The sequence below is a fragment of the Pleuronectes platessa genome, chromosome 12 (assembly GCF_947347685.1).
Source record: "Pleuronectes platessa chromosome 12, fPlePla1.1, whole genome shotgun sequence".
NCBI classification, from domain to species: domain Eukaryota; kingdom Metazoa; phylum Chordata; class Actinopteri; order Pleuronectiformes; family Pleuronectidae; genus Pleuronectes; species Pleuronectes platessa.
In genome coordinates this window covers 16,075,857-16,084,994 of record NC_070637.1, presented here as the reverse complement: position 1 = coordinate 16,084,994, position 9,138 = coordinate 16,075,857, and the positions used below count along the sequence as shown (strand labels likewise).

At 41.6% G+C, this 9,138-nt stretch overlaps 3 protein-coding genes across 4 annotated transcripts in view; 1 reads left to right on the top strand and 2 right to left on the bottom strand.

The window, feature by feature from the left end:
• The window catches only part of LOC128453174 (peroxiredoxin-like 2A), a 6,975-nt gene extending 5,137 nt beyond the window's left edge, over nucleotides 1–1,838 (bottom strand). Inside the window, exon 1 of the mRNA XM_053435912.1 lies at nucleotides 1,697–1,838. The gene's annotated coding sequence lies outside the window, so the exon portion shown is untranslated. The remainder of the gene's footprint in view (nucleotides 1–1,696) is intronic.
• LOC128453172 (peroxiredoxin-like 2A) overlaps nucleotides 1–2,136 on the bottom strand; it is a 13,781-nt gene extending 11,645 nt beyond the window's left edge. Inside the window, exons 1-2 of the mRNA XM_053435907.1 lie at nucleotides 1,999–2,136; nucleotides 1,697–1,870 (exon numbers count right to left, since the gene is read on the bottom strand). Of these exons, the coding sequence (XP_053291882.1) occupies nucleotides 1,697–1,745 (49 nt within the window). The 5' untranslated portion in view covers nucleotides 1,746–1,870; nucleotides 1,999–2,136. The remainder of the gene's footprint in view (nucleotides 1–1,696; nucleotides 1,871–1,998) is intronic.
• On the top strand, nucleotides 1,285–9,103 carry mat1a (methionine adenosyltransferase I, alpha). Of its 2 annotated transcripts, XM_053435900.1 has the most exons (10): nucleotides 1,286–1,780; nucleotides 3,560–3,637; nucleotides 3,890–4,012; nucleotides 4,102–4,214; nucleotides 4,758–4,901; nucleotides 5,765–5,890; nucleotides 5,988–6,080; nucleotides 6,169–6,351; nucleotides 6,446–6,579; nucleotides 7,675–9,103. In XM_053435900.1, the coding sequence occupies exons 1-10, from the start codon at nucleotides 1,714–1,716 to the stop codon at nucleotides 7,775–7,777; spliced, it is 1,164 nt and encodes a 387-aa protein (XP_053291875.1). In that variant the 5' UTR covers nucleotides 1,286–1,713; the 3' UTR covers nucleotides 7,778–9,103. The 2 variants fall into 2 exon arrangements, with proteins under 2 accessions (XP_053291876.1, XP_053291875.1); XM_053435901.1 differs by lacking the exon at nucleotides 7,675–9,103 and having other exon boundaries at nucleotides 1,285–1,780; nucleotides 6,446–6,583.
• The last annotated feature ends 35 nt before the right edge of the window (nucleotides 9,104–9,138 follow it).

The following is a 9,138-nucleotide window of genomic DNA, read 5'->3' as shown; positions in this document are numbered from 1 at the left end:
TTGTGCACAAAGACCACAGCCTCGGGCTGCGAGTGGGATGGAAAAGATAATTTAGACAACAGGTGACTGTCTACAGGCTCGAAACTTAATTATTGGCAGGGATGGAGAGTTACTCATTACACAATACTGTACTCAAGTACAAGTTTAAACTAGTACTTTTTATACTAATTTAAACTTTGATTCCACTTATTTTCAATAGGGATATATTATACTTTACTACGTTTATTTTGAAATAATAGATTGTGTGTAAAGATTTCATATACAAAGCAAAGTGGGTGAACTAGGTACATTTACTCAAGTACTAGACGGGAAGTACTTGACTTAAGTTTCTTTATTTTATCCCTCATCATCACTTTCAGAGACCTCCACTTTTCCCCAATTTTTTTTTTATAACCATGGTTGATCAGTTGGTGGCCACGGAAAGTCTCACTAGAAACCATGGATTAATTATTAGTAACCTGTATATAACTGTATGTGTAAGATGCAGTCGTTTGTTTATTTTACTATCAACTATTTTTGTATCTATTTACTTAAATATTCATTATAATATTTTCTGAAAGATAGTGAATACTGTATGTATAGTGGAAACACTCAAATGCAGTTCAGGTACTTTAAAGTTGTATTTTATTCCAGTGTGGCTCTTGACTCGGTCAACCTACATTTTCTCAGTATAAGACCAAAAAACAACTAGAGAACCTGGAACCATCAAGCATTTAGCATATTTACCATACAATTATTTCAGCATTTACCCCATTAAATTAAACTTTTTTTTAATTTAAATTAATTAATTAATTGTCCTTCTCCTCCCGCAGCTCTGTATATTTCACAGTCATATCGTAGTTGTGTTTCCTCTCTCGTGCATTAACTGTGTGTTGTTTCATCATTATTTACGGCTGAACATAATGTAAACAGGAGTGATTGCATCATTTTCCCAGTAAACAACTACCTTTTCTCTCTCTCTCTCCAACTGTCCATAGCTTGCCCAATGACCTGGCCATGTCCCAGCAGACAGAGCTGTCCCACCGGAGTGTATGGTGGGGGAGAGGAGGGGGGAACCCCTCTGTTAAAGATTTTTTTGTTCCCACTCAAGTTGCCCGACACCCTAAAGTGGAGCTTTCGCAGCACAGGGTCAAACTATAAACACACACACACACACACACACACACTCCTGCAAACGGGTTGTACACAAGGGGTTAACAAGTGTTTTCCACAAAGTGAAGTGGCCTCCCATCATGCACCTCCCCACCCACTCCCAGAATGGACTGTCCCATGGATTCACATGACATGTGTGTGTGTGTGTGTGTGTGTGTGTGTGTGTGTGAGTGACAGAGTGTTAGAGAGAGAGAGGGAGAGAGAGAGAAAGAGAGAGAGAGAGAGAAAGACTGTGTATGTACATGCCTGTGTGTGTGAGAGAGAAAGAGAGATAGTGATAGGAGCAGAGCGAGTATGTGCGTGTGAGTGACAGTATGTGCGTGTGTGTTCTCTTAGCCATATATATTGGGCCATGTGGACACAGACGTGGAGTTTTGTAGGATAGACTTTGTATTGACTGCACGGCTGTTTGCCTCCCTTTCTTCGTTTCTCTCTTACAGAGGACCAGTGGGAATATAAAGCAGCTCTCACTTCTGTCTGGAACGCTTGCTAGTGGGAACCGAGGAACCTTTTATCCCTGTGTGTGCCGAGTCTCGCCAAGTACCTGGTGCTGTAGACAAAATGGGTGATCTGCTGGATGATGGCTCATTCATGTTCACGTCGGAGTCGGTAGGCGAGGGACATCCAGGTGAGTCGACTTCAGATACACGTGTGACAACTTCAGATCAACACCCAAAATATGGAATAATCAAAAACTTCACTTATGCCATTTCGTCACCTGTACACAGAGGAATAGATTCAACACGTCTGCTTAAAACTGCCATAAAACATTGATATGTGAATGAACCTTCTACGAGTTAAGGCTTTATGTCCAAAATAACTCCCCAGATCTGCATATTTACTCACCAAGCATGGCTGGTATTCCATTCACAGCAACATGTGCTAGCTGCCCCCCACTTCTGGGCAACAGCTGGGTGTTAGGTTGCACGCTGGAGATAAAAGTGACCCACAAAATAGAGGAAAGGCCGACGTGTGGTCACAAGTTTCATGTTGACATTAGACGGAGATGTTTGAATACACGTTATGAATCAAAATAGCGGCTGCAGAACAACCTTATCACACTCTTTCTGTCTGGAATGTTTTTTTGTTTGAGGGGGGGGATTCAAGAATTTTAATTTCTGCTTCACGGTACTTCATGTGGCTGTCAGTGGCTTTCAAGTCCCAGAAATGATCAATCCCATCTCGGCAACACTTTAATTTGTGTGTCCCTATTTAGCCTTTATGAGAAATATAATAAATGGTCGTTATCACGCTAGCAAATATAAGTGGTAATTGATTATAATTGATAACAACAACTATAACTTCTTGGGTGCAACCCCATTATAGTGTGATGTAAAGCATTTATAAAATGTTTATATTGTTCATTAATGCTGAATAGTGGGACTTAAAATAGATACATTGATACATACCGAGTGTATTTGTATTTTAAGACCTCATAATAAAAGTGCTGCCTTCAGGACCACCCCCCCCCCCAATGTGTCGTAATCCCTAACCTGACAAAGTCCCCTGTGTCAAATCGATAATCAGTAAACGCAGCAGTGCTGACCAGTTGTCCAGCTTCACAGATAGCGACAGTACTTGAGCGAACTGTGAGCCCCTCGTCCAGCTGTGAAAACCACAGTGGTAGAAAAATCATTGTTTAGAGCTGCAGGTCTGGAGGAAATGGAGCCACATCTCACTGTCTTCTTACAAGCTCACTGTTTATCAGAACATATTTCAATAAAAAAAACATTTCTTTACCATTAAATAACAATGCAGCTCATAGGAAGGCAAATATTCTAGTTATGAAATAAAAAACTTTCCTCACACTATTTGTATAATCACTGAGGTGAGTGGCCTTGGCGTGAGGCCGCAGCCCGCACCTTTCGATGTGATAACACACTTCGAGGTCTGGGCTGTTCCCACAGTGTGTGCCCATGGTTCAGATGTCAGATGTGTTGGCGCACGCCTGCGCACTGTAAACAACCATATTCGATATCAGTCGTCCTGATTTGTGTTGTGTGTATAACTCCAGGTCCTCTGTGTAACTGCAGAGTCAGTGCAACCAGATGTTGATGTTGTGTCTGATGTAACACGTGTGTTGCGTTGCTTCAGCAGGATGACAGAGAGATGAATGGAGTGTTTTGTGAGCCATTGTCCTGCTGCTCCATTCAAATCCCACAATGAAAATCCAACAACTCCTCCTGTCTGAAATATTAGCTTCATATGTGACCTCTACCTCAAGAGAAATATTTGGAAACTTTGCTAAAATCTCCCTTTGTTAATGTTATACAAAAGCTACAGTAATAAAACTAGAATATATACTTTTTTCTGTCATTCAAACCAGTATTTCTGCCACAAAAGCTCCTAGAACCCAAACAGGCCCAAATTCAAATTCTGAATCTAAACTTTTACCTTTTCTCCTCAGACAAAATCTGTGACCAGATCAGTGATGCTGTCCTGGACGCTCACCTGAAGCAGGACCCAGATGCCAAAGTGGCCTGTGGTGAGTAAACACACAGGGACACACAGAGAGAGAGAGAGGATTATTTCAGTATCATCTGAGTAACTAAGTTTCACCTGGAATTGAAATGATCAACATTGTTGAGATTGTTTACCATATTTCAGTATTGATCCCTGAATGTTACATGATCGCGACCCTGCAAACTTACTGATAGCAGCAATCAGGACAAACACATGTCCAAGTCAAGAGTTATGTAAATCGACTTCAAATGTAATGTGTTGATTGTGTCCACAGAGACGGTGTGTAAGACCGGCATGGTGCTGCTCTGTGGGGAGATCACGTCCCGGGCCAATGTGGACTACCAGAGGGTGGTCCGAGACACCATCAAACACATCGGCTACGACAACTCCGACAAAGGTGACAATATAACACACAGTGGAAGACAAGTGGAGGTAGAGTGTGGTCAGGGTTGTCAACATTTTCTCTCATTCGCCCTCCCTCTGCAGGTTTCGACTATAAGACGTGTAACGTGCTGGTGGCTCTGGAGCAGCAGAGTCCGGACATTGCTCAGGGGGTCCATGTTGACAGACAGGAGGAGGACATTGGAGCGGGAGACCAGGTGAGACTGTTGCAACAGCTCAGTGTGTCCTTGGTCCCGTGTTGGCTGGAGGGCCGGGGGGATATTGACGTAAAAATCAAGTATCAGTTAGATTCACTCCGATCTGTTACAGATTTGAGGAACAGATGCTGCTGTTTTTATTTTGAAAAAACTCAGCTAATCAATAGTGATGTTACCAAACAGGCGTTTTTCAAACACAGTGAAATCTGTCTGCGATGGAAAAACATCTGGAACATGAGAACAGGCCCAGCTGTGTTTTTCATAAAGAATCAGGAGACCAAAATGTTAATATTAAAAAGTGTATATTGTTTTATAAGCACGCTGCATCCACAATTTCTATCTGTGAAGCAACAATAGTAATAATAATTACTGTAAAGTACAATATTTCCCACTCTAACATATAAAGTTACACAGACAACACTATTATGACCATTTATTATTATGTTATATTATATATTCATTCTCTCTCTCTCTCTCTCTCTCTCTCTCTCTCTCTCTCTCTCTCTCTCTCTCTCTCTCTCTCTCTCTCCCTCCCCCCCACAGGGGCTGATGTTCGGCTACGCCACAGACGAGACGGAGGAGTGCATGCCTCTCACCATCGTCTTGGCCCACAGGCTCAACTCAAAGATGGCTGAGCTCAGACGCGACGGCAGCATCCCCTGGCTGCGTCCCGACTCTAAAACACAAGTGAGGTTATAATATATGTGGTATTACAAAACACAGCAGGACTGAAGCGGTAACTCCATCACACTAGTTGCAGTGTGACTCAGTTCATTGTTTCTACTCTGGTTGTCTTCCAAGAGATTTATATCGGTGCCAGCAGACAAAATCAGATTAACGGTGGCTACTGCGGGTATTTAAAATAAGAGGCTAACTTCCTTCGAAATCAGTCAAAAGTTTAATATTTCAGCACAAAGTGGATAATCTCCTTCTGTCCCATGTTTAATGAAGGTTGTTAGAACATCAGAGAGATGGTCGGTTTTAAACCAGGGAATGAAACATAGAGCATTCGATTAATCTCAGATTAGAGTTAGCACACATTTTCACCACACCAGAAACGTATATTAAGTATTTACAAAGTATTGAATTATCATGACTTGTATCATAATAAGTCTTTTCTCACTTTTGTCATTTGGACCCACTTCATTCTCAACAGCTAAAAGAAGGAGACAGCAGCCGCTTCATGAATCTTTGTCTCTTTTCAGATTTTTAAGCAGATCATATATCAAAAAATAATCACAGGAGACTTCATCATCCTATGGGGATGATACAAATTTGGGAAATTAGATAAATGAGGGAGAAATAGAAAAAACACATTTATCTGGATCTGCACCAAATTGGAAACACTATAGTATAATTCCCTAAACATGATTGCTTTTCATCAATTATTCTTAGAGCAATCGAATGAAATCAAAGAATAAAGAAATAAAATCTTGCAGATGCTGATCTGATGAGTTCTTCCCTGACTCACACCGCATCCTTCCTCCAAGTTTCATGTTAATCTGTTCAGTAGTTTTCAGTAATTAACTAACTTGAGGTCCATCCCACAGGTGACCGTTCATTATGAGCAGAAGGATGGAGCCGTGATCCCAAAGAGAGTTCACACCGTCGTGATCTCCGTCCAGCACGATGACTATATCTCTCTGGAGGAACAGAAGAGCGTGCTAAAGGAGAAGGTAGAGACTCATTCACACGTCTAACTGTCAGCTCGCACTAATGCATAACTCAGGATGTCGTTTCTTTTAGGTTTAAATGTTGCATTGACTCTTTCAGGTTATCAAGGCCGTGGTTCCTGCTAAATATTTAGACGACAAGACGATCTACCACATCCAGCCGAGCGGTCGCTTCGTCATTGGAGGACCTCAGGTGATGAACACACCTGCACTGTTCATTTCATCTAAAGCAAACTTGAAGAAATGAAAAGTAACCACTTATCTTATTTTTGGGTCACCAGGGCGATGCCGGTGTGACGGGCAGGAAGATTATCGTAGACACGTACGGAGGCTGGGGAGCTCACGGGGGCGGAGCCTTCTCCGGAAAGGACTTCTCAAAGGTCGACCGCTCAGCTGCCTACGCCGCTCGCTGGGTCGCCAAGTCTCTGGTCAAAGCCAAACTGTGCAGGAGAGTCCTGGTTCAGGTGAGTGAGCGACTCCTGTCACTCTGAGTCAGTGACCAGCAGCTGACATGTGAGGATAGAAGCATTCACATTTACCTGTCTGGTTCTGTTCCAGGTGTCGTATGCTATCGGAGTGGCCCAGCCTCTGTCCATCTCCGTGTTCACCTACGGTTCCTCCCAGAAATCAGAAACAGAGCTGCTCCACATCGTGAACAAGAACTTTGATCTGCGGCCCGGAGTCATCGTCAGGTAAACACGTGAACACGAGCTCTGTGTTCGTCACGAGCAAAACAAAACTGCTGTGTTTGAAGCAGCTGTGTGGAAACTGCAGCATCGTGTTAATCTGATGGCCAAACTATTATGTTTGTCTCAAGGCAGAGTTGAAGCTATTCATCAATTAGCAGATGTAAAGAAATTTGAAATGCAATTTTTTTTATTATTGATTAGTTATATTTTAAATTTTGTAATTATTCCTATTTTCAAGATAAAAGACAGATATTTTCAGCTTTCAGCCTCTAAAATTCGAGAATATTCTGCTAGTTTACATCAACCATGTCAGTAAATGACTAACCAGCTGCTGGGTGTGCAAAGAATAAGTGACTTGAGGACGTTGTGTTCACTTCTGGGAAGTGATGATGGATTTCCACCACTTTTTTTGAGAATTTATCGATAATTATCAATTAAGACTCAATAATCAGCCAATTATCGTCAGATTATTTGATAGTGAATTATTATTTGCAGCCTGTGGAAAATGTGTGCAGCGTTATAGCATTTGTCTTCTGCCCTTTTTTATAACTATATATACCCACTAGAGGGCCCCAAAGACAGCTTCAAAATGTAAACACTAGTTTCAAGACAGTAGCTCATAAGATAAGATAAGAAAAGAAGGATAACATAAACATTAGGTTATCAAACTGCGAATTTATAGACTTAGATAAAAATGGTCATCCATAGGTTTGTATTATTAGTTTATTTTCAGCACAAAACACAAAAAGTTATGCTGTAAATTGATCATAAACTGAAGTGAGTCATTATTTCTGACCCCTCTTTCAAAATTAAAGTTTAAAATAATCCTTTTGTGTGAGAAAAAAAAAACTTGTGCGATATCACCTGTCAGGACTGTATGGCTCTGTAATGTACGGATCCTCCGTGCAGGAAATCTGTCCACGTGTATGCATCAGGTGATATGAAATCCTTTCAGTGAGGGGATTACAGATTTTTGACTGCAGATGTGAAACCATTTAGAAATACACAGAATGAAAAGGAACAAGCACAAGTACAGCTTCTATTATCCTGTGGACTTTCCCACCTCTGATGATTCATTTCCTCTGTTTCCTCCCTCAGGGAACTGAACCTGAAGAGGCCCATCTACCAGCAAACAGCCTCTTACGGCCACTTCGGTCGACCAGAGTTTACCTGGGAGGTGCCCAAGATACTCATCCTCTAAATATCACCACCTGCTCGTCCTGATCGACAGCTGCTCGTGGGCTACAAGTGCCACCTCCGGTCACTCATAGAACACGTTTTAATGGGAAGAACTAAAGCCAAAGTCAGGGTCAGCTTTAAAGAGATGGGAAGATAATTTTGAGAGCGGTTGTAGCCAAACGGATGTAAAATGGGAGCGTCTCCCAGCGAAGAGGAGTCGTTGCAGAGGACGTCTCAGTAACTTATCCTTTTCTTGCATCTCAAACATCCAGTAGGAACCATCACTATTCACAGCTCTTCCCTGGTAAACGAACACCACAAAAAAAAAAAAATCCTCTGAAGATTAAAAAAAAAGAAAAGATCTACACCTCTAGAAGCAGGGTTTTATTTTAAAGCCGTGACTTCAACCTTACGATGTACAGAGACAACCTCAGTGCTTCATTTTCATAACGGTGCTATAGGCGATAGGTATTTTGTCAGTGACGATCATGTGAATGTCAGTGGTGTTGTCATTGCTAAACCAAAGGCTTGGCTTTAGGGGAAGAAATTCATCTTTTTTTGTAAAATGTGTTTAATTTTCAAGTCTTACTTTGTGACGTGTGCGACAGGAAGCTGTTTGCACCGTTGCGACCACCACATGGATCATTTCAAAGTTGGCGAGCTTTTTATTTCCTAAAGAGGAAATATGCTGCGGTGAATCCAACGCAAAACGGGTCAGGGAGTCTCATGTTTTCACTTCTGTCACCACTTCTACCGTTTTAATCAACTTGCTGCTCTCCTCAACTGCTGATGGATTTGTATTATCGTTTGTCAATCAGTCAATCTCCTCTGGGCATTAAATTAACGCTGCACTGATGTCTTACAACTGCTTTCTGTCTTAAGCCTGCGTTCAATCAAAGTTCATATCAGACACAGTAAATTGCCTCAAATGCAGATTCCCTCTCATTTCCCTTTTTATCTCTGAGACTCTTTCGTCATTTCCCAAGTTTGATGTTCCCCAAATAAAAACCATATCTTGGACTGTTGCCTGGTTACACCGTCTCAGTGGATTTAGAGGAAATACTTTAATATATTTCTCACGGTGTATTCAAAATGTAATGTCGAGTCTGCCGTGAATCAAAGTATTTGGTCTGAAACACTTGATGGGCTTGATGAAGTGTGTGGGGAGCTTTAGGAGTTTCTGTGGTGACAATCCGTGCTTTCTTCTACAGCCAACGTTGTTTTTGTGCGAGAGGTCTTCCTCTGTTGAATGTTTTGATCTGTATCATCATCTGTTGACGTTGTCGGCAGAGAAACTGGACGATGTAAATAATTCAACAACGAAAGAAAATTAAAGTTTTAAAGTGTTGTCCGGCCTTTTTCCATCAAAATCTGAACACAACT